This window comes from Rousettus aegyptiacus, unplaced genomic scaffold, assembly GCF_014176215.1.
Source record: "Rousettus aegyptiacus isolate mRouAeg1 unplaced genomic scaffold, mRouAeg1.p scaffold_m13_p_1, whole genome shotgun sequence".
NCBI lineage: Eukaryota > Metazoa > Chordata > Mammalia > Chiroptera > Pteropodidae > Rousettus > Rousettus aegyptiacus.
The window spans coordinates 23,960,929-23,984,165 of NW_023416284.1; the positions used below are offsets into that span (position 1 = coordinate 23,960,929).

Here is a 23,237-nt window from a genome sequence, read left to right on the forward strand (position 1 = left end):
AAAGAAGCTCTTTATGTATTCATATTGAATGATCTCACAAGTAAAAAAAAAAAAAAAAAAACCAAGGTGTAAAACTGGATGTATAGTATGGCACTATCCATATAAAATTATGGAAAACACACAAAAACGTATCTGCTTGTTGCATTAGTTATCGATTGCTATGGAACAAATCACCCTACAACTTAATGACTTAAAACATTTACTATTTGTTTCCGCAGGTCGAGAATCTGGGCACAGCTTAACTAGATGCCTTTGGCTCAGGTCCTCAGGAGGTTGTACTCAGGCTGTTAGTTGGGGCTGTGGTCTCAACTTGGGGAGAGACAGTCTGCTTCCAAGCTCAACTCAGGTGGTCGTTGGCAGGCACTCGTCTCTCATAGGAGCACCCCACAGGGATGCCCCCTCAGCATCGCGGGGACTTCCCCCAGGATGAGCGATCCAAGAGAGGGAGCGACAGCACCCAAGATGGAAGCTGCAGTCTTTTTTTTTTATAACCTAGTTTTAGAAGTGGCATCCCACAACTTCTGCAGTGTTTTTTCCCCTAGAAGCAAATCTGTAAATCCAGCCCACACCAAAGGGGAAGAGATATACACCGGCGTGAAAACTAGAGGGGGGATTGCTGGGGGCTGTCCTACAGCATACCCAGCACTGTACTTATTTAGGCAAAGAAAATCTTTGAAAGAGTACACCAGAAACTTTTAACACTGGCTGCCTCCGGGAAAGGGAACTGAGAACTGGGGCCGGAGAACTTTTCATTGAACCTGCTCTTGTACCCTTCGAATTCTGTATAAAGCAATCAGTACAATGCCTGGCACACAGCAAACTTTTGATATGTGCTGCCTCCATCCTTCCTCAAACGCTGCCTTTACTTACACTGTCCCCTGCGCATGGATCGCCCTGCACTCTTCTCCTGGCCCCAAGTAAAATTAGCCTCAGGCCTAACTCAGATATCACTATCACTATGAAGTATTCTCACGAGCAGTTAGCTATCACCTCTGTTCTCCCAGAGCATTGTTTTAACCTCAAATATAACACTTTTATTACTGTATTACAACTTAAATCTCTTCAACTCAGTCTGGTCTTCGGATCATCAGCATCGACATTACCTGGAACCTCATTAGAGATGTAGGATCTAGGGCCCCAGACCTACCGAATCAGAATCTAAGTTTTAGCAAAATACCAGTGACTGAAAAACGCTGGTTAAGTCTTTCCCTGGTTCAACTATAAGCCTTTCTTTCTATAAGAACTATAAGGCTCTCTTTCATCTCTGTCCCCAAAACACATCATAAGACCTGACATTCAAATATTTTTTGAATGAAGTTTTATTTACAATTAATATGTAGGTAATAGAATAGATTTTTAAAAATACTTGTAAGGATACACATCATATTAAAAACATCTGGTAGGTGAACGATGTGCATTTTCACTTTCTGTAATACTTCAATTTTTTAGCATCAGAATGTATCTTTATAGGCAGGCAAACATGAAGATTCAGAAAAATATAGATAAAATGTAAGATATAATACATTCATAAAACGGTATACAATAATGTATATGATGGTACATAATTGTGTTGCTCTATATTCATTTACAACATGAAGAGACTATAACCAAACTATATTTTTTTTAAAAAAAGACATTTAAATAACAGTATATAGAAAGGATACATATCAAAATGTCTCTGATGAAGTTTGTTTTATACTTTTGTACATTAAAAATATTTTTTACAATTTTCCTGATTTTTAAAATATATATATCACTTTTGCTGTGAGAAAAAAAGGTCATTTTAATTTTGAAAAATATTTATATTCTTTATTAAGCCCCTTTACATCCAATAGCCCAGATTTTAACAACAGCCTAGGCAGTTGATGGGTCTGCAAGTACCACAACCAGTTCACAGATGAAGGCACTGAACCTCAGAAATACAACCCCCATTGCCTGACTCCAGGCTACCGTGTTCTCACTCACGCAGATACTCCATGATCAGAGGAATGTGGCAAGTCAGTTGCCCGCTTTGGTAAACAAACAAACCAACAAAAACCCTGTCATTTTAGGAGTCCCACTATCCCTGGTTACTTACTCCCAGATAGTAAGAGCAACAGGAGACACCTTCGAAGACAAAGCATTTAGAATCATTCACGCTGCACCACCTCCCCCATGTGGTAGGCTCTGGAAACTGAAACTGGCTTGATGAGGAGGAGCTATTGCAACTGGAAGGTAATCAGTTTTCCGTCAGAATTATTTCTTTTAATCATCAAAATCACTTTCTCTTTCTTCAAGGAGTCGGCCACTGACACAGATTCACAAAACCAGGACCAGGCTCAGAGCTCTGGATGATGCCAAGGGCGGTGTCACCCTCCACCCCGTCCTTTCGTTCCCTACCACTGCTGTAGCTGCTGTGTCTGCCGCCAGTGTTCTGCACTGCTTTTCCTCCATTCTCTCGGCCTCCGCCCACTTCCCTGAGCCTTAGGAAAGGGCGAGGGGTAGCCATGTACCCTCAGCCGTGACCTGGCAGAGAGAAGCCCCAGTGTCAGAAACATAAGGTATCATCCTCCCAAGAGCCAGTCCTTAGGCTGGCACTGATTTTTCAAATATGTCAGGGGGCAATACTGACATTTCTTCAGGAATACCAGAGCGCCACACTGTCTGTGCCCTCCGGTCTCCAGATAAACACACGGCTTCTTTATTCTTCCAGGAAGAAGGAAACATTCAAGAGGATATCTAGAATAGGAAGAGAAAGACTGTGACAAACCACCTCTCCAGAGAACATAAAACAGATTGATAAAAGATATAGAGGCACTGGGAGGGCATCTCTATGATGCTTCCAAAGAAGTGAGACACAGGTTAAGAAAGAAGCTGACGAGACTTGAAGGAATAAGCAAAAACCAGTACCTTGCACAAGGTCTTCATGTTCATCTTCTGAAATTCGGTCCCAGGCCTTGGGCAAAGCTTGGATGTTCGCCAAGTCTTCCCACTGGATCGAGGACAGGAGGTACTTCCTCTTCAGGTACCTTGCTGGAAGTTAAGGACTGCTTGAGAAGAAATTAAATATGCTGAAGGAAAGCAATACCCGGAGAGAGCTATGAGGGCCTAAAAGGGAGAGTGCAGCTATCATGATACTTTGCAGGTGGCAGGATCTGCCTGTACCGTGGATCTTTACTGAGTACCTCTTCACTCACACAGCTCTGTTCTACAGCGACAGAGGAACAGACGGAACACTGCAGCGCGATCTAGGCGAGGAAACACCCAGAAACTGAAAAGAAAGAATCGAAATGACATGCAAGATAAAACTCAGTGGAAGTTCAGAGACTGAATTCATCCAGTTTAGAGGGCAGCAGAAAGATTCCATCTGGCAGGAAAAGCGCAAGCAAAGGCACAGAAGTGGGAAGCCTGGAATGGATTCAGGGACAAGTAAATCTTCCAGTTTGGATGGCACGAAACAATGTAGAGAGTAGGCAGAAAGGTGGCTGAGAAGGCAGGCTGAGTCAGAACACAAAGAGCGCTACAGACCAACATGGGGATGCTACATCTTGCTTTCCTCCCAACAGAAGCTACTGAAAACTCCTATACAAGCAACATGATCAGAACTTGACCTCCTGAAGATCTATGGAGTGAGACTGCTCACTGGAGATACCTTAGAGGGAAAGAAGGTAGAGACAGAGAAACCTGACAAGAGGCTGCCTGTGATTAAAAGTCCAAGTGAGAGGTAAGAAACTATGGAAGAAGCAGTGGAGATTAAAAAAAAAAAAAAAATACAAAAAGCACCAGGGAAACAGAATCAAAGGACATGACAAGTGACTGTAAACATGCTTGGAACAGTACCTGGCACATAATAGGTGCTCAGTAATGTTAGCTGCAGCTACAGCTCTTACTGCCCGTGCTGCTGCTACCACCACCGCCGCCGCCGCCGCTGCTGCTGCTGCTGCTGCTACTATTGCTATTAAAAAGGAAAATAGGGAAACCGGGGAGATGCTGCTTAAGTTTCTAGACTGGGTGCTTGATTATACAGTGTTAATTCTACACCTAAAGGAAAAGTGTTGGAAGCAAGGGCTAGACAGAAGACTTCAATTCTAGATCTGAGTTTGCAGTGCCTTAAGCAATCCAGTTGGAGGCATCTCCAGGAAACTAAATATTAAGACTAGAGACAAGAATAAAGGTTGAAGTTATTCAGATAAAGGTAGAAACTTAAGTCAGTGGATAGATGCAGGTATCAGGCAAGATACATAAAACAGCCCGAACTCCAACTAACTGGTCTTTCCACTTCTACTTCTGTCCCATACCACCCCTAGTATTACCTTAGAACACAGCCAGGGTAAATCTGTTAAAAACATAGGTTTGATTATGTTAAAACCCTTTAATAGCTTTCTACCTTGCTCATAGTAAAAGCCAAAATCCAAAGACCTTCATGGTTTTCCTACAAGATCTAGCCCCGTCTCTCTGACCCACCCTCACCCCTCACTTTCCCTGCTTTATTTTTCTCTATAGCACTTATCGCCATCAGACATTCTGTTTTCCTCATTTATGGTCTATTTCCCAGCACCTAGCAATGCCTGGCAAGTAGAAGCTACTTAATAAATAAGTTAAGGAATGACTGTACAAGGGAATAACGGGAAGAACCCAAGTTCGGGAACCAAAGAGAATTGACCCATACTATAGTTTTGTGATCTTGTGAAAAATGAAATTCAAAAGCGTTCCTGGAACAGCTCTAGAAATTGAAACGTGAGCAAAGGATACGAACTTCGATAATGTCTCTCAATATCCTGCAACCATTCCAACATGTCAGCCACAGATGGGCTCACGACTGAAGCCTGCAGGACAGCATCAATGCTGATCGTGTCTGCATGTTGCTCATAGATCTGAAGCACTTGTTCCACGTGGCTGCTGACAGTGTCACGCACCTTGAGGAGGGTGGCTCTGGGGGAAAGGGTCTGATATTAGGCAATATCATGAGAAAGGCCTAAGGCAGAATTCCTCAACCTGGGCACACTGGCATTTTGCACCAGGTGATTCTTGGTGGTGGAGGGTCGCCCTGTGCACCGCAGGATCATCATCCCCGGCCTCCACCCACTAGATGACAGGAGCAACCATGCCCCGACTCTCCCCAAGTTGTGGCAATCTATAATGTCTCCAGATATTGTCAAGTGTCCTAATGGGAAAAAATGGCTCCAACTGAGACCCATTCATCTAAGGAGATTGGTTACAGTGGCTCAAGAATTAAGAATTGACTTAAAGATGGAGAGGCTGGAGAAATTACATAGCTTTCAAAGCTTTTTGATAAGCCCAGCTGCCAAAGAAAATAAAGAACAAGGGGCCTTTCTAAAGCTGCCATAAAGCTGCATAAGGAGAGTAACTGCTCATGCATAGGCCCATGCCATGTATGTAAAAGAGAATAATCAAGAATAAACTGAAGCAATAAATCAGCACTATCCACATGCTACCTAGCTCCATCTTGGTTAATTCTTAAAGTTCGCAAAGTTACCTATTCACAATCGTGTATAAAAATGGTCTGTTTTGCTCACTGCACATCCTAAGTACCTGGAATACTGAGTCTGGCAACAGAACAACAAACACTTGTTGAATGAACAAAAAGGGTTATTGTGAAGATTAAATACAATAATGCATATAAAGTGCTTAGGGAAGTGCCTAGCTTATGGTATCTTTATTATTCCATTGATGACTCCAAGAAGCCCAGCCCCCAAGACAAAGGCTGTAACTTTCCAAAGGGCAAGGCATTCCCTGGCTTAGAATCGTGGCTTTCAAAATGTTTGACCATGGCTCACAATTAAAAATAGACTTAATAACAGGCCAGTACCCACACACAAATGTGTAATTAATCAAAATCAAAGTTCACTACTTCCGTTAGTTCACTGATTGTCTCTCTTCTATTCAACTAAGAAACTAAGTCTGATTCATTGTTGTATTCCCAACACCTTGTGCTTGGCATCCCATAATAAATGTATTTTGTATAAATACAGAGAAGGTCCTCATTTTTGACAGTTTCCCATTAGTCTACAGTGCAGACTCTATACACCAGAACCTCCTTTTGTTCTGATCAAGAGAAAGGCCACATATGCCCTGTCTTTATCTTTGTAACTTATAAACTTATAACTCTGAAATAGAGAGTCTAACATTAGACATGGTAACAGCCAAGAGATGGGCTACCCCTGGGCAAAGAGGCACCAATGTACAGCAGCCCAAAGTGCTGGTTGAGAGCTCTGGCCTTGGTGCCAGGCACACCTGGGTTAGAGCCCTGGCTTTGCCATTGGCTGAGATGAGAGGCAATCTGTTTCCTTACCTGCAAAAAGGGATTAAGTGAGGTTAAGTCATAGAGGTGTTGAAAAGGTTTTATGAGATAATGGATTTAAAAACCCTTAGCTCTGGCACCCACCAAGTTTGCAGTATACAGCTGACCCTTAAACGATACAGGCTTGAACTCTGTGAGTCCACTCATAGGCAGAAGTTTTTTCAATTGACTCCCACAGCTCAAACCTGAGTTGTTCGAGAGTCAACTTCAAGGTTGCGAATGCACAAATGTAGAGGGCCCACTGCAGTTATACAAGGCTTTTCCACTGGAGGTCAGCACAGCTAACCAACCCCACCTTCATTGTTCAAGGATAAACTGTAGCTCCTCATTGCTTTTACCATAGAAAACTACAGAGGAGCTAATAAGCTTTCTCCACTGTTTTGTTTCACTTTCGAACCTTCTCCGAAGTCCACCACAGCCATGCCTAGCCTCTGGCAAGGGAAATGCCAGAAAAGGGCTTTCTGACAGAGGTCCCATTGCAACAGATGCAAAGGAAATAAGGCTAAGACACCTCCAAATGCCATGCTCTCAAGTAAAGAGAAAAACCCTCCTGACTGACAGATCCTAGCTATTTATAAACACTGGTTTTAAAATTTTCCGCCAAGAAAGGGCGCTGTAACGTCTCTTACAGGCTCTCCTCTAGCTTGTCCAGGACAGTGTCACCAGCCTCTAGCTGCTTGCGCCTCAGTCGTTCCTTTAAATCTGGAAAGGACCGGAGTGACGGCACATCCTCAAATCGCAGATTTTGCGCCGCCTGCAGCTGCTCAGCCAGATTGCTGAGGGAGGTCAAGAGGGGCTGGCAGTCCCTCAGTGTGCTCTGCCACAAGCCCTGCTGCTCCTCCACCACGGGAAAGCACTTCTTCAGGGCCTCCTGTACAGCAAGCAAAGGCTGGCCTTGAGTCATCTTCTGTTTGTATGTTTTTTAAAAAAGAAAGAAACAAACAAACAACAGTTTTTAGGGCCCATGTCTGTAGGGGAAGTACCGGGTCAAGGGTGACAGTCATTTCCGCTCTCGGTAAGTTTCACCTAAACCAGGGTTTCCTCTATCCCTTTTGACAGGAGCACCTGGAGCGAGGCGCTGTCTTACCTTTAGAGGGGTTCTCGAAAGGCAGGGCCCTCGTCCCTCACCTCGGGAAGGGTTTCCCGGCTATCCCTCGGAGGAGGCTCTTTGGGGGGCTAGGGCAGTCTCCTGCAGCAGACTGAGGATTCCCGGGGCCGAAGCCCAGTCTCGCCCGCGCCGGACCTGTGCTTCTGGAGCCAGAACCTTATCGCGTCTCCTCGAGACTGCCGGCCGCTTTCTTTAAACCAGCAGGGAATCTCAAAGATAAAGCCTAGTTTAAGGGCCCGCCAGAGCCTTCCCCCGCGCCCGCAGTGTTTCTGCGCATGCCCGAAGGCATCTAAGTCGCAAAAATTTGTCGTAAACCGCAATGCTTTCTGGGTGCTGCAGTCCCGAAAGTGAGCTAGCGGCCTAATTGCGGAGGTTCCTTGTGATTGGATGTTGTGGACCTTCTTATAAAACCGCGACTTCTCATTCGTCAGCCTGTGGCAGTTTGAATTTGGTGGCGGCCGCACGTCTTGTTAGCCACTGAGCCGCTCCCTTTCAGCCTGAGCTGCGAAGATTTTCTTAGCCCTTGTTTTGGGACCCGCAGGTACGTTCCTCGCCACTCGTTTAGCCCAGACCCCGCCCCCCCCACCTCTAACCCCCTGGGGCGTTCGTTCGCGCTCTCCCGCCTCTTCGCGGCCCCCTTACTTTCCCTCCCCAACCTCTGTCGCTGATCCCTTGTGGCTCGGTCCCCTGCTCCTGGCAGCCTTCACCGAAGCGTCATGGCTCCGGCTAGGAAGGGCGGCAGTCGAGTAACCAAGACCAATTCGTTACGGAGCCGGAAGCTGGCCTCCTTTCTTAAGGACTTCGATCGTGAAGGTATGGGGCGGATCTGGGTCGTCGCGACTACCTGGGGGGCAGTCGCGGGGTGCTGGCACATTGGGCCGCAGACCGCACGGATTCCAGGTCCCATTCACCCGCCGGGTGACCCATGTTCTGTTAACTTTGCCTTCTCGCAGTGCAAATACGATCAAAGCAAATTCAGTCAGACCGTCAGAACCTCCTCAAGGAAATGGATAACCTGTACAACATCGAGATCCTGAGGCTCCCCAAGGCGCTGCGCGAAATGAACTGGCTCGACTACTTCGGTAAGAGCTGCTAGAGTTTCCCCAGGCCGAGGCCTGGAGCCCCTCTGTAATCACCATGAGAGTCTTCACCTTATTTAGGTCTTCTATGATCACTATAGAAAATTGCTGCCCTACAGCTTCCCTCTCCCCGCCTCCCTGGCTCACTTTCTGCTTCCCGCCCCGCCCCCCTTAGCACTGTCATCTACCCCTCTGCTAGTCAAGTATTTTCTCTAAAAGACCATATAGTAAATATCTTAGGCTTTCTGGGCCAGAGAATTCTCTATCCTACTACTGAACTCTACTGTTACAGTTCCCAAACAGCTGTATGAATGGCCATGGCTGTTTTACAATAAAATTTATTTATAGACGCACTGAAATATGAGTTTCACATCAATTTCATGTGTCAGGACAGTTTTTTTTTTTTTTTTTTTTGATATTTTATCCAACCACTTAAAAGTGAATGAATGAATGAACAACTTGGTTTGTTACCAGAGCTTAGATGAAAGGATACGATGCTTTCTGCTCCTGTGGGGATTGCCAGTTTTAAATGGGCAAATCAAATTGTGAATTACAAGGACCCCAAGTGTTTCCCTGGCCAAAGAAAAGTCCCAGCGTGTACCCCAGGTCCTTGTTAAATGTCCAAGGAAATGCAAGAGACTGTTCTTCCTCTTGCGTTACCCTTTTTCTATTTTTATTATTAATTACCTTGTATTTAGCCTTCTTTCTGGGTAGAAATGCATATTCTGCTCCAATAGTAGACATTTTATGATCCTTTCTGCTTGCCCTTTTACTTATTAATCTGTTTGCACATTTCTACAAATATTCATTGAGCACATGTCAGTCCCAATCCTAGATCCTAAACATGGATTGGAAATAATGTAGACATTGTTCCTGCTCTCAGAAGCTTACAAGTTAGTAGAGAAAAAGCATTTAAAAAAATTCACACAAAGTTATAAATACTACAAAGGAGGTAGAATAGACTCGTAGTCAGTAGGCACATTCATATAGTGCTTCTTAAGCCAGACAGACATTGTACCAAGTGTTTTACATATACAGTATGTCCTCAGTGTTGTTGAATGGTTCTTGGAAATTGCACTTAAAGTGAAACAACGTATAACAAAACTAATTTTGCCATAGGCTGACTAAAGCAAGAGTTAAGCTTCTATGGCATATTTATTTCTTATCACAGAAACATCACCAAATTTCTAAACAAGGACCCGAAACACTTCCAATATTAAACACTGAAATAAGCTATACATACATTTAAGAAAAATTAATGAAAACAAGTAAAAGAATTATTTTCTAATCTATCCATTCCAGTTCATAGTCACAGGTGGCTAGAGCCTCTTCCAGCACAAGGCAGGAAACAACGCTGGATAAGATGCCCTTTCATCCAGAGAGCATTCACACACACACCCACACACACTCACTCAGAGTGGGACAATTCAGACACTCCAGTTTACCTCACATGCACATCTTTGAGAGGTGGGGCGAAACTGGAGTACCTGGAGAAAACCCATTCAGAGATGGGGAGGACATGCAATCTCCACACAGACAGTGGCTCCAGCCTGGAATTATATTTTTTTTCTAATCAACATTATAATGAAACCATGTTATTAACTAATTTTATCCTCATAATAACTGTGGGGATAATATTAATTATCCCTATTTTATAGATAATGAGATTAAGGTACAGAAAGATTGATTACTTTGCACAAGATCTCATGAGCTGGTTAGTGACAGAGCCTTTGAATGCAGGCATATTCTGGTTCCAAAGCTTGAATTCTTAACTCATATAAGATACTAAGAGAGTTTCTAGCAGGAGGGCCTAACCTAACTTTTTATTCTACATCTAACCTTGCACAGACCTCTTCATTCAACACATATTTACTGCATACCTACTATATGTCACATTTTTGCTAGCGACTATGGATGTTATCACTGTCCTCAAGGAATTTAGTTCAAGATGGGATGGACACTTAAACTGCTTTGAGTGGTTGTTGAGTATGGTAAGAGTGAACAACTAACTCAGCATTTTGCAGCAATCTATAATAGAACAATAAGCAGAATTTTGGGGTTGAGCTGAGTTTTAAAGGATGAATTAGAAGTTAGTGGGTGCAGAGAAGTATTTTGGACAAAAGAAATAATAAGTACCAGGATATTGAATCATGAGATACTGGCCATTTGGGGCGTAACAGGGACTTTGGTGTGGTAGAACAGAGACTAGGTCATGAGGGGGACAGGTCAAGCTTGGAGAAAGACTAGACGAGACGGTGAAGGGCCTTGAATGTTGGACCAAGTGGTTAATCTGGTCCAGTTTTAGAAAGATAACTGGTCTTATTAGGCAAGATGATTTATTGTTAAAAATCTGTTAGTAACTAAACAAAATGTTCTTTTTAAAGCCCTTGGAGGAAACAAGCAGGCCCTGGAAGAGGCAGCAACAGTAAGTGACATGTCCTATTTTGGAACTGTTGGTTAGTTTTTTTTAAGTCGAGTCTACTCTCAAAATCCAACTGGTGGGTGCTTACTGTTGGAAGAGGTTCCCTAAAGAACCTTTACCTGTCTGTGTCAACTGAAAAAAATCACACTTGTCAAGTGCTGAGTACATGAAGCCCAAATAGTTTTGAGCCCTATGAAGAGAGGCAGTTCTGTTTTTGGCAAGTTCTTTGCAACCCTTTGCCCTGACCTCTTCAGGAGAAGTAGAAAGCCTCAAGTCCAAGTTGTCATAATATGGCAACCTGCCCTCCTGCTAGGTGACAAAGAGACTATTGCTTTATAGTGTCATACTGTAGAAGCTGTACTCCTGTTTGGGACTCTTAGGATTCCCCACCCCCTCTCACCTCCTTCCCAGTGTCAGTATCAGGGCTAAAAGCAGTAAGATTGGAGGCAAAATGAAGAGTTAAATCTGTACTGTCCAAGGCAGTAGCCATCAGCCACTTGAAGCTATTTAAATTAATTAAAATGAGTAAAATTAAAAAACTCAGTTCTTTAGACACACTAGCCACATTTCAAATGTTTAGAAGCCACATGTGACTAGTGACTACCGTATTGGAACAGCTAGGAAACAGAACATTTCTACCCTTGCAGAAAGTTCTCATGGACAGTGTTGGGAGCTGGTCCACAAATGGGCTTCACAGAGACCCTAGACACTCTAACATCATGCATGAACAGTGTATGTGTCTCTATTCATTTGTGTATCTTTCTGGGGAGAAAGTTTATTATAGCTCTCATCAGATTTTCAAAACCCCAACATCTATATCCTCATAAGCTGTCTCTGAGCACTCTATGTAGTCCCTACCAATCCAGAGGTGAAACCTGTGTCATTTATCATCTAATAACTATTCTGATATTTACACATGCCCTACGAGGAAAGGCCTATGAATCATGCCTGTTCTTGGCTATTCCCATACATATGGGTAGTCACTGCTGAGAAGTTTAATTAGAATCGCCACTGGAAGCCTTTTTGAAGGGCCTAGGAGCACCTTATTGACCCTCTAGACTTAAAAAGAGAAAAATTAGAAGTCTAACACAGCACCAGGTATTGTAGAGAATGTGGGTTATTAGGAACTTATATTGTTTGCTGATAGGATGTAAACAAGTGCAACTACTTTGGAAAGTAATTTGGTATTATATCAATGCTGGATATTTGTATACCCTAAAACACTGTAACACCCTATCCTTAAGTATATAGCCAAGAGAAAATTTGGACATGTGCATCAGATATATGTATATGATGGTTCAAAGTAGTAGTGTTTGTAATAGCAAAAGACTGTGGACAGGAAATTGGACAAATCTACTGTGATGCAGTCACACAGTGGGATAGTATATAGCATTGAAAAGAGATTAACTACAACCACAAATAGTGGTCAGAAACAAAACCAAACAAAATATTATTTAAGCTCATATACATTTGTGAAGAATATGTATATGTACACACACATACTTTTTTTTCAAGCAATTGAAATAATGGTGTTTATCTCTGGAGAATGACAGAGTTAGGAGATTGGTCGGTCACCTTTTGGGAAGAGACAAGGAAATAGAATAGGGAAAAATAAGTAGCTAGGAGCAAGTTCTTGGCAATGTTTTGGGTCTTGGGTTGTATGGTGGGTTTGGGAGTTTATTACATTGTTTTAGAACTAACACGTAATAATCTTTTGTATGTATCAAATAATATATTATTTAAAGTAGTTGTTTTTCATCTTAAAATATTGTTCCTCATATTTGATGGAATATTCTTGGTGTTTTCTGGCTGTGTTTGCCCCAGGCTGACCTGGATATCACAGAAATAAACAAACTAACAGCAGAAGCTATTCAGACACCCCTGAAATCTACCAAAAGTAAGTACTTTTCAAAATCCCTTGTTGAACCGAGAGAGAGCTGAGGCCTAGGGTGGTTGGCCGGCTGCTCAGGGAGACCTCACTGATGGAGCCTCTTCTCTCTAATGTCTGCTCCTCGGTCTTACAAATCGAAAAATTTGATTTTGGCTGCCACATTCAGTTAATGGTATGCAAGACTAATGTGTGCGTGAAAGGGAAAGTGAAAGGAGAAAAGGTCTGGAAGGCCAGACTTGTTGCCTGCTTGCTTCCCCTGAGTTGGAGAGGTTAGCAAGAGTTGGGGAGCTGTTACAAGACATGGCCGCACTATCTGCGACTCCCTGAGTGATCACAGCATTGAGAGAGAATTATAGAAGGATTAACTTTCTTAGCATGTAATTCCACGTTACTTGATTCAGTGACCCATTCATGTAATATTCTCTCACATTCACACCCACACTCCAAGGAACACTGTTTACTAGGGAATGTTTGTGGGGGAATCCTGGTTATAATTAGTGAGCATGGATGGAATCAAGCCAGATGAGCTCTGTTACAGACTTGATGTCACTGGTATTATCTTTGGCAGTTCAGTGCAACCAACTCTTGTGAGGCCATCCTCAGCAACATCTTTAGAATTTGTTAGGTCCCTTTGGGCTATTTTTGCATTTTAGGTAATAGTTTCTGTTTTGAGTTCTACCAGTTTTGCTTCCTTAGTGTGTGTGTGTGTGGGGGGGGGGATCTCCTGATTTCACCCCCAGGAACTGAACACACCAGGACCAATGCCAAAGAACAGTAGCAATAGTTTTTATGCCCTCTTGATCGCAGCATTTGACTGCACTGTAAGCTATTTAAAAAAAAAAAAAAAAAAAAAAAAAAGCAAATGTATCTAATGTATCAAGGGGAAAGAAAGGTAAAATAATTTAGTCTGATCTCCCTCTCCCCTATGATTAAATGCAGAATTTTCTCTAGGGAATCCTTGCTCAGGGCTGTCTAGCTCCTAGCTATACATATTTAGCAGTGAGACACTTTCTAAGCCTCTTTGTGGTATCTATATAATGTTTTATTATAATAAATAATAATATATGTGTCCAGTATTGTCCAAGGGGCTTTACATTCATTCATCCATCCCACAAATACTTAAACATTTATCAGGACAATTCTGGGATTTAGGAATAGAGGAATAAAATAACAGACCCTGTTCTTTTGGAGCACACATTCCAGGTCTCACAGTATCCCTATTAAGTGACCACTCCCTTTTCTAGATGAAGAAACTAAGGTACCACCATGAAGCTATATGACCTAGTTAGTGTTAGGGCCAGGCCTCAAACTCGTGTCTGTTCAACTCCAGAGTCTACACCCTTAGTCAGAATTCTGGGCTGCCCATACAGAGTTTCTTAACCACTCTGGTTAGTTTCCTTTGTCTAAACCTTTTTTAAAAAAGTCACCTTTATATTGGGTCTAGTTCTTGATTACAGCCTAAGATTGCATAAGTGTTGTAAGAAATATGAATGCATGAAAGTTTATTCCCGTGAGAAATATCACTTTGTCAAACCATTTCTTATAGCACGAAAAGTAATACAAGTGGATGAAATGATAGTGGAAGAAGAAGAAGAAAATAAAAATAAGAAACTTCAAACTGCAAGAGTAAGTAGGTACTCAGATCTGTCGGCTGACAGATGAGGACATATAAAAATACTTAAAATACAGTGTTGCCTTCCCAGAGAAAAATCTCATTTAAATGGCTAATAAAAGCGATCACTAAAAGTATGTATAAAGTACATAGAACATAGAAGAGGAAGGTATTAAGTCTTAGCTACCCCCTTGGGACACAGCCAGGCCTTTAAGGTGAGTGAGACTTCATTAGCTGGAAAAGAAGGAAATTCCCAGAGGAGGTAAAAAAGTGTCCGTTTAAGGAACAGGAAGCAGTTTGGTATGGCTGGGATTTCAGCTGCAAGGGTAGGGGCCAGATAGTGAATGGCCTTGTGTGCCAAGCTTAGAAATTTTAGTTTCATCAGGTGGGCAACGGTAAGTGACATGACAAGATCAGTATTTCAGAATAGAATTCAGTATAAATGGAAGAGGGGAAGAACTAGAGACAAGAACACCAGTGGGAGGCTCTTAAAATTTTTGAATGGAGGCTCTGACTCTATAAAAACATTGTTTTGAGATAAGATTTAAAAGGGAGAATGGCAAGATCGGTGGAGGAAAGGAGGAACCAGAGATGACTAAATGGTTTCTAGCTTAGGCACCTGCCATCAGGTGGACTATGGGAAGAGCAGTGCTGAGTTAGAGCAAAGGGGAGCACTTTATGTGTCAATTGTTTGACCTGTCGAGTGTTTGATACTTTTCCAGGACGTCTAGCCTGGACAGAAATTTCAGCCTGGAGCTCAGGGAAGAGGAGGGTAATGAGAGAGACACCAACTCCCAGATCTTTAGGTGGTTGTCCCAGTGTGGGAATCGATGAGGTACAGGGAAAGCTGAGGGAAGAGAATGAAGACCTTGCGAGGCAGACTGCAGAAGGACAGCAGAGGAGCAGGGAAGGTGGGTCAGTCTTGGTAAGGGTGGAGAGGATTATCAGAAGATAAGGAGTGATTCTTGTCAGCTACCTCTGAGGACTCCTCCAAAAGGGTGAGAACTGCGGAGAATTCCTTGGATTGAGCACCTGGGACACTATTAGTGACCTTTGCAGTGCACTTTATGTAAAAGCATGGAGGGATAAGGTGACTAGCCAGGCTGCAATCAGTTCAAAAGACATGTATTCATAATCTTGGCCAGAATCCTCTATTTTGAAGACCAAGCCAGGTATAAGGACTTAGTTGATCAACTATGTTCTGAATTATTTAAGTCACTGAATTCTGTGGGACAACCCTTCTCACGTTCGATATTAGTTTTCTTTTCCAGAGCTGGTCCCCCTCTCTCTTACTTTTCCCCTTCGTGGGAAAGGCTTTTTGTAACCTCAGTTTTATTTGATTATGGCTTCAGGTCAAAAGATGTCCTCCATCCAAGAAGAGAACACAGTCCATACAAGGAAAAGGCAAAAGCAAAAGGTAATGGCTTTTCTAGATTCAGGTGTGTGTTGGTTTTTTTTAGAGAGCCATATTCATCATGGCAGTGAAAGGGGGTGAAGAGCTTTTGTGGCTCATGTTCTGGTAGAGCTTAAAGATGAATCCTTGAATATCTGAACTGAAGGGCTTCTAGCAATGACCTGACCTGACCCAGCACCTTCTCCAATTCTTCTGTCCACATTCTCTTTCCTCCTTCACTTTTTTAAAAGTGCACACAGAGAAGAATGAGGTCCAGAAACATATGGTAAGCACTGCATGTTTTGTTTAGTTGTGTAATGGTCCATGTGCAGGCTACCCCACGATCAGTCACAAAGTGCCCGTCACTTACCAGTAGTTAAGTTTATTGAAACGTTCTCCTGGTCCTGCTAAATAGAGAATCACCGTGAGCTTAACCTGATTCTGCTGGCCCCTACTAAACCGTTTGGGAGTAGTGGCTACATCTCAAACAAGCTTAGGAAAGTGGCCTGGGGGTGGAGGGTATCTGTGAGGGAGTGGACTCCTCTCAACTCTCCCCGAGCAGTGGTAACTGCGTAGCCAGAGGAGAACTCCAGCTGGGGGGCCTGCAGCTGTGGAGAGGCTGTCTCTGTCCTCTCATTCCATCAGCTGGATCGTGAAGTTGGATTCTAGAGGTTGACTACTTGGGTTCAAAGTTCTGGCTCTATCCTAATTGTCTGAGTGACCTTGAGCAAGTTATTTAAAGTCAGTAAGTTTCTGTGTCTGTAAATAAGGATAATAATGGGGCTTCTTGTAGGGTTGTTGGAAGGGTTTCACAAGTTTACATAAGTGCTCAGGACAGTATCTGACAAGGTCAGTGCTCTCCAAGTGTTACCTGCTTCTCCTACTGCTGTCATTGGACCTGAGCTGACGTACCTAATGGCTGTTTCTTACTTGTAGGTCAAGCAATTATAACACTATTACCCCAGCCATGGGCCGAATGGAATTGTCTATGGTCAAACCAACTCCAGGCCTGACACCCAGATTTGACTCAAGGTGAGTATGAAGAGCAGTGCTCAGATTTTGGTGGGAGCCCAACATTTAACATTAGTCAGAAAAGAAGGGTGTTTAAGAAAATACTCCTGACTCTTGGCCTGGGAAGCTGTCTCACTGTTTGCCTCTGGCATTCATTTATATGGAGCTTTTGACTTAAAATTTACATGGATAAGAATTGGCTTTTGCTTAATGTATGTTTGATAATTACAACCTCTTTTCTCCAGCTGTGTTTAGTCATTACTGCTTAGAAGATTTTTTTCCCTAAATTTAGAACTTGCCTTCTTAGAAATGTGTGATTTGGAAACTGCAGCTTGAGGCCAGATGGGGCTTGGAAGAGTTCATAGCACCTGGTGTCATTCAATCTGCCAAGCCATCTTTACAGAGATTTTCTCACTTTATAGGGTCTTCAAGACCCCAGGCCTCCGTACTCCAGCAGCCAGAGAGCGGATTTACAATATCTCAGTGAATGGCAGCCCTCTTGCCGACAGCAAAGAGATATTCCTCACTGTGCCAGTGGGAGGTGGAGAGGTAAGTGTTTCAGAACTCTGGAGGCCAGGCCACAGTGTGCTGCTTACTCAGCATTTTCCTCTGGTCTATTACCCACTCTCCCCGCCCCCCAAAGTCCTCTTAGTCGCATGGATCCTGATCTCCACACTTGTGTAGGACTCAGAACCCAGTTTCTTCTCCCAGGTTAGAGGCCCAGACTGCGAAGATCCTTGCCCAGCTCTGGGTTCCATTTGTTCATCAACTAATGCTTGCGCACCTGTCTTGTAGCAGGTCCAAGATGTAGAAGACATTCTTGCCCTTGAGAAGCAGTTCGGTAATCAAGATAGTCTCACAATGAAAGAGGAGTGTGAGCTGTCTCTTCAACTTTGTACAATTTTGAGGAGTTCTGAAGAAGGCTGAGCCCAGTTCCTCTGGGCTGAGTAGAGCAAGTTGCTGACCTCACCTTCAGGGAGGGAAGCGGAGTTTATCTCAGATGAGGTCTGCAGGGCATTTCATGCCCTGGTACCCAGGTGATCCAGCCATTGGCCCAGTGTTAAGCACCGATGTCACCGTATTCTGTGGCAGCCTGTGTCCCGCCTGCCTTCCCTCATCCCCCCTCCCCCATGTGCAAGACACCAAGGGGGCTCTCTGGGACACACTGGGCTGCTGGAGGGAAGTTCCTGCCCCAAGGGACATGCTGGTTTAACCCACTCTCCTGTCCGTACAGAGCATGCGGTTGTTGGCCAGTGACTTGCAGAGAGTCGATATCGCACAACTGGACCCAGAGGCCTTAGGAAATATAAAGCAGCTATCTGTAAGTCTCATGTTCACCTCCACACCTAGGGAACTTCCAATAGCTTTTGTCTTTTGGGTCTGGGCCAATGCTTTATACTTATACTTGTGTTGCCTTCGTTCCTTGGGGGACTTTGTTATCCTACCTACCTAGCAGCAATTCTGTCCCTAAATTGATACTGAGTTTCAGTCTATCCCAAAGCACCTGTCCCAGAAGTTTCATAACAGAATCAAAATTCTGCCTCATTCAGGCAGTTGGTGCCTGCGCATTAGGGCACAATTGACTTCCTTGACCTGAAGTTTCCTCCTAACAGTTCAGGAATGGGAGGAGGGGCTTGTTACGAGGAATCCCATGGAATCAAAGAAAGTGCTGAACAGCTGGGCCGGGGGTGGGGCCCGTCAGCTGCAGGAGTTTATGGAGCTGCACTCTGGTGCGCCAGCTCCTTCAGCTTGTCTTTGGAGCCTCATGCACTCATTTCTCTTGCACTTCTCCATCCCTCCCCCTCAGCAGATGACTTTCTCCACAGGGCTCTTAGTTCTGCCCTCCCTGAACATTGGGTTTTTTGTGGCTTTGAGTTGCCACACTTCCAACTCTAACTTCATTGCTCATTGCCCAACACTAACCATCCACTTTCTTTTCTTCATTTACATTCTCAAGAGGAAAAGTTTGATTGGCTCAGCTTTGGTCACATGAGCCTCCCTGGTCTAGTCATCATGGTCTTGGGTGGTGGGTGGGAGCACTTAGTGCCGTAGGCCTACCCTATGGGGGGGTCTGCGAAGGGTACAGCCAAGGGAAGGGAAAGGGGCAGGGCTGCTTTCTTAAACATGTCCTACTAAACACAGTCCCCGTAGTGAGATCACACACAGACCCAGCTACCCAAATCTGGAGACACTCATCACCTAACTGGACCTGCAGCATCACTCTTGCCAAATCATACCATCACTATCTCATTTGAGATGTTATTTTGCTCCTTTGTTCAGATGAGAAACAGATTCAGAAAGGTGAATTAGTTTGTGATATAAATAGAGAAGGGAGGGCTGAGATTCCCTCAGACCTGCCTGACCCTATGTCCAGTGCTCCCTGAGTAGTCTGTAAGTAGCTAACAGGGCAAGCATGCTCAGTGCCGTCTTCTCTAAATGACCTGTCTCCTATTCTTTTCAGAGCCGTCTTGCCCAAATCTGCAGCAGCATACGGACTCACAAATGAGGCTGCTATTCCAAGAAACCCAACTTGGCAGGATGGATCTTCAGTGGGCACTTCTGGGACCTTCTTCACTTAAAGTTTATTGTGTGTTTGAGTGTGAAGTTCCAGAGCAAGGAGCACTATTCCTCTTGGAGAATTCGGGAAGTGAGGAGACACTGTTCCCCCAGCATTTAGATAAAGCTTTGCTATTCACACCTCTTACTCCAGGTGACAGAGACACCGCCTGCTGCATCCATGCAATCGGAACTTCCTGTCATTCTCCCAGCTGAATTCTCCTTTCTGTTCTCAGAGCTGCAGCCTTCTGCCTCCTGTTACTCGGTGTCCTCTATGCCCTGCCCTAACTACAGTAGAGGTTGGCATGGCAGAACCTCATGTTCTTGGGAAGACTGCCTACTCACCCTCTTCAGAGAACACTCTGCATCTGGCATTTTCTGCTCTGTTTGTGCTTGAGGCTGGGAGTTTTGGGCTCAGAGAAGTGAGAGTGCCAGGCCATGAGAGGGCAGATCCAGAAAGCTGGACGGAACTGTACAAATGGGGCCAAGACAGCGGGACAGGACATTTCACAGCAGAACACCCCTCACCTCCCACGCCCATCCCCCTCTTCCTGTGGTGGGGACTCTGGGGCTTTGGAATCTCACTGCTATGCCCAGTAGTTTTTTTTTTCAGGCTGGCTTGCGGAACAGTGTCATGTATTTATCTCTCCTTACAGAAGACCAAAAATTGGTTTGGAGGCAGTTTCCATGTCTTGCTCTTCTACCTCTCCAGTTAGTGGGAATTGTAGGACTTAGATTAGTCTGGGTTTTTATGTGACTGGCAAAGAGGCGCTCTAAGCTCTCTGTGGTCCGGTGGTCCATGCCAGGTCCGTAGACTGCAGAGAGCACTTCTCTCATGGGTTTCATCAGGGCAATGGATATAACTTTGGTGATGGCCTCATTTTATGCATTTGGCCTGTGTCTACTAGTGTAAACTAGTTCTTTGGAGTCATCACTGAGATCCTTGTGTGCCAGCTGGCACCTCTGCCCCAAAGAATCATGGGATATGGTCCAAGAATATGGGAACTGAGAATTCCCACCCCAAGCTTAAGAGCACACAGTCTTCTTTATGTTTGGCTCTTTGCTGTACTTTGTAGTAGTTTGCTCTGTGACCGTTCTAGTAATCCAGTCCTGTTTAAGTTGTATTCTTTTCAAGTTGTATTCTCCCATTCCTGAGACTTTTGTACATATTATTTTCCTCAGTAATGGTATCGCTTAGCTGATTTCTTCTAATCAGCTATTGAAAAGTATGTGTTTTCAATAAACCGTGGGATTGTTTTAAATCAATATTCAGCCTGCCTGTTATCTTCAGTCTGTGCTACCTGGACTACAGGCAGTTTTGGAGCTGAAGCTATTGGAGTCAGGGATCTTTAAACAACTTTCTCACAAGATGCAAAAATATTTCAGGCAGAATCTCTCTGATGTCTGAAGAGAGGGCCCTCACCCCAAAATCTATGACATAGGTTACCTACCCCAAGTTTTCCCCCCAATATCTGTTCTGAGCTACAAATTTACATCTGGGAGGACAAAAGCTAGGGTATCTATATAGTTAACCTATATAGTCAAATCTCATTGGCCAGGAACAAAGCAGGGGCACAGATAATTCAGTGATATGCTTTTCATTTCCCAAAGTCCCAGGGCTTTGGCAGATCTGTCTTCCTGGAATTTACTACATTGAAAATGATTCATATGGAACTAATAGTGGAAGAGAAAACAATTTGGGATCACTATTTACCCATGTCATTTGACATTGACAGTTTATGGAGAAGGACCTTTTGGTCAATGATAGCATTTGGAATAAAGGTTATTCATTTCAAGTAACTAAGTCCCTAAACCTGAGGCTTCTACCTGTTCTTTCATCACCTGGTACAGTGTGAGGAGCCTGACATCAAGGAAACACTTAGGGTCCAACATGCTTTACCCAGAACTAGGCTTACCCTATTTCACCCCATTTGTTCCATTTCTCAAATGAACCCAATTATAGAAAGTGTGTAGTATGCAGCCAGTGCCTAACAAACACCAGTTGCATGACATAAGGTAGAGCAGTCTATTCCATTTAAGGGGCTGACTCGGAAGGTAATGAGTTCCCCATCCTAGGATTTAAAGCACGAACCAAACTATTACAAAGCTGGAATGTTGCAAAGAAAATTTAAATCTTACTGCCAGCCCACAGACAGACTTTCACTGGACTTTGTTTGTCTTCAGTTGCTAACGATGTTCAAATCATGGGGTTTCACAAAAATGATCGCTAGCCTCCAAAAAATAAGATCTGGCAACACAGGGGATAGTTTGGAGCTGAGTAGCAGCTTGGCCCTTACAGAAAATTCTTCCCATTGAAAGCAAAGAAGGAAGGATGGGGCCTGGAGTCTCCTTCACCAGGACCCCTGAGGCAGTTTCACAGAACCCTAGAATTTCAATAAACAGGTTCATTCTTTGCCCTACAAGCCCCCTGATCTTACCAAAAGCCCTGCTTGCAGCTTCCTATTGAAATAATTCCAAATATGTTGGCTTTAAAGAGATTATTCATAGGAAAAGCTAGTTCTTAGGGTGTTTGTGATAGGACAGCACCTAAACATCATTTATGTATGGCATCAGACATACCTTTTAACTCAAAGGAACTATTATCCCTGTCTCCACCAACGACTTTGCATTACCTCAATAATGTGTCTACTACACCCCTGAAAAACAAAGTATGTCTCAATGTCCACATGTGCACAAGCTCTGACAAGTATTTTCCTTTTTTAATTTTACACAATGACAATTGTTGACCCATACCTAAAATTCAGCATGACACATATATGCTGAAGATTTAAAGAAAATTCACGTGGCTTCAGAAATGGAAGGAGACGCTATGAGAGATCGGCACTGGGGCCTGCTTTGACCTCCCGCTTAATGGAGTCTGGAAGCCAATTTACCTTGGCTAAGGTGCCTTCTCCCTTTACAGGATTAAGCGTTTCTCCAGCCCTTCATCATCCCCACCTGCATCACTTTACCTATTGAACAAGTCCCCTCTCTCTCCAACTCCCTCCCCACCAGCTGTAACCCACGTGCCTTGCCTTCAATACTTTGCCATCAGCTTTCCCTTAGTTGATAGTAGCATCTATGTGGTTGGTGTTTTCTGATCCTCAAATGATGGATATGGTGGAGGACATAAAATACCCTTGGCACCGAGATACCAGGAGGAACTCAGCTCCCCATCTGCAAATCATCAGTGCCCACAGGCACATGCGGCATGTCACAATATGCTGAGAGCCATCAGGATGGAGGCACATGACAGCCTCCAAGGAAGCACCCGTTCAAAACTGATGCAAAGGTCACACTGGCAAATCTACTCATCTTAATTTTCCCAGCAAGTGCCCCTGCTGATTTTCATGAATGAGTGTGGCGGTGGAAGAAGGAGAAGGGGCAAATGGAGCCTAATTGGGAGGAATGTAAAGTGTTTACAATGGGGAAATAAATTTGTTTTTTTTAGTTTTTCTGTTAAATGTACACAAATGGTGTTGGTCAAAACACATTCCTGGGGCAAGGCTTGAGATACCCATGCTCTGCACGCAGGATGCTGGGAGGCATCATGAGCGCATCCGTGCACAGGAGTTTATGGCTTCTCTCTGACCCCAAGACCCCAAGACCTCAAGACCCCCGGGGACCCAGCTACTAACGTGGAGTAGGACACTTCCTGAGGAGACTAGCAGGGTTTTTTCAAGATACTGGCAGACACTCAAGTTCACATGGCAAAAGGTACAAAGAGATTTACAGTAAGGAGGTACACTCGCGTCCTGAGCAGTGTGATGTGGGTGATGTAAAGAGCCAAGACCAGAGCTCAGTCACTAAGGGCAGTGAACTCACTACCTGGGCTTCTCACACCTCCCCACCAAGTAAGACAAA

The 23,237-nt window shown here is 43.9% G+C and overlaps 2 protein-coding genes across 5 annotated transcripts; one reads left to right on the forward strand and one right to left on the reverse strand.

Moving 5' to 3' along the window:
- Positions 1–34: 34 nt before the first annotated feature.
- CUNH1orf109 (chromosome unknown C1orf109 homolog) lies at positions 35–7,901 on the reverse strand. 4 transcript variants are annotated; one of them, XR_001598437.2, is made up of 6 exons: positions 7,389–7,897; positions 6,931–7,208; positions 4,732–4,911; positions 2,890–3,008; positions 2,612–2,718; positions 35–2,505 (listed from the first exon to the last, which is right to left on the reverse strand). XR_001598437.2 is itself a non-coding variant. In XM_016157406.2 (5 exons), exons 2-4 carry the CDS (start codon positions 7,203–7,205, stop codon positions 2,910–2,912), a joined length of 558 nt encoding a protein of 185 aa, XP_016012892.2. In that variant the 5' UTR covers positions 7,206–7,208; positions 7,389–7,901; the 3' UTR covers positions 35–2,718; positions 2,890–2,909. The 4 variants fall into 4 exon arrangements, 3 of the variants coding, with proteins under 3 accessions (XP_016012892.2, XP_036087825.1, XP_016012891.2); XM_016157406.2 differs by having other exon boundaries at positions 35–2,718; positions 2,890–3,012; positions 7,389–7,901; XM_016157405.2 differs by having other exon boundaries at positions 263–2,718; positions 7,389–7,896.
- On the forward strand, positions 7,298–20,639 carry CDCA8 (cell division cycle associated 8). The gene is made up of 12 exons (XM_016157403.2): positions 7,298–7,316; positions 7,841–7,950; positions 8,110–8,222; positions 8,363–8,491; positions 10,873–10,913; positions 12,735–12,807; positions 14,348–14,427; positions 15,766–15,830; positions 16,743–16,838; positions 17,240–17,366; positions 18,052–18,138; positions 19,279–20,639. Exons 3-12 carry the CDS (start codon positions 8,126–8,128, stop codon positions 19,321–19,323), a joined length of 840 nt encoding a protein of 279 aa, XP_016012889.1. The 5' UTR covers positions 7,298–7,316; positions 7,841–7,950; positions 8,110–8,125; the 3' UTR covers positions 19,324–20,639.
- Positions 20,640–23,237: the final 2,598 nt, after the last annotated feature.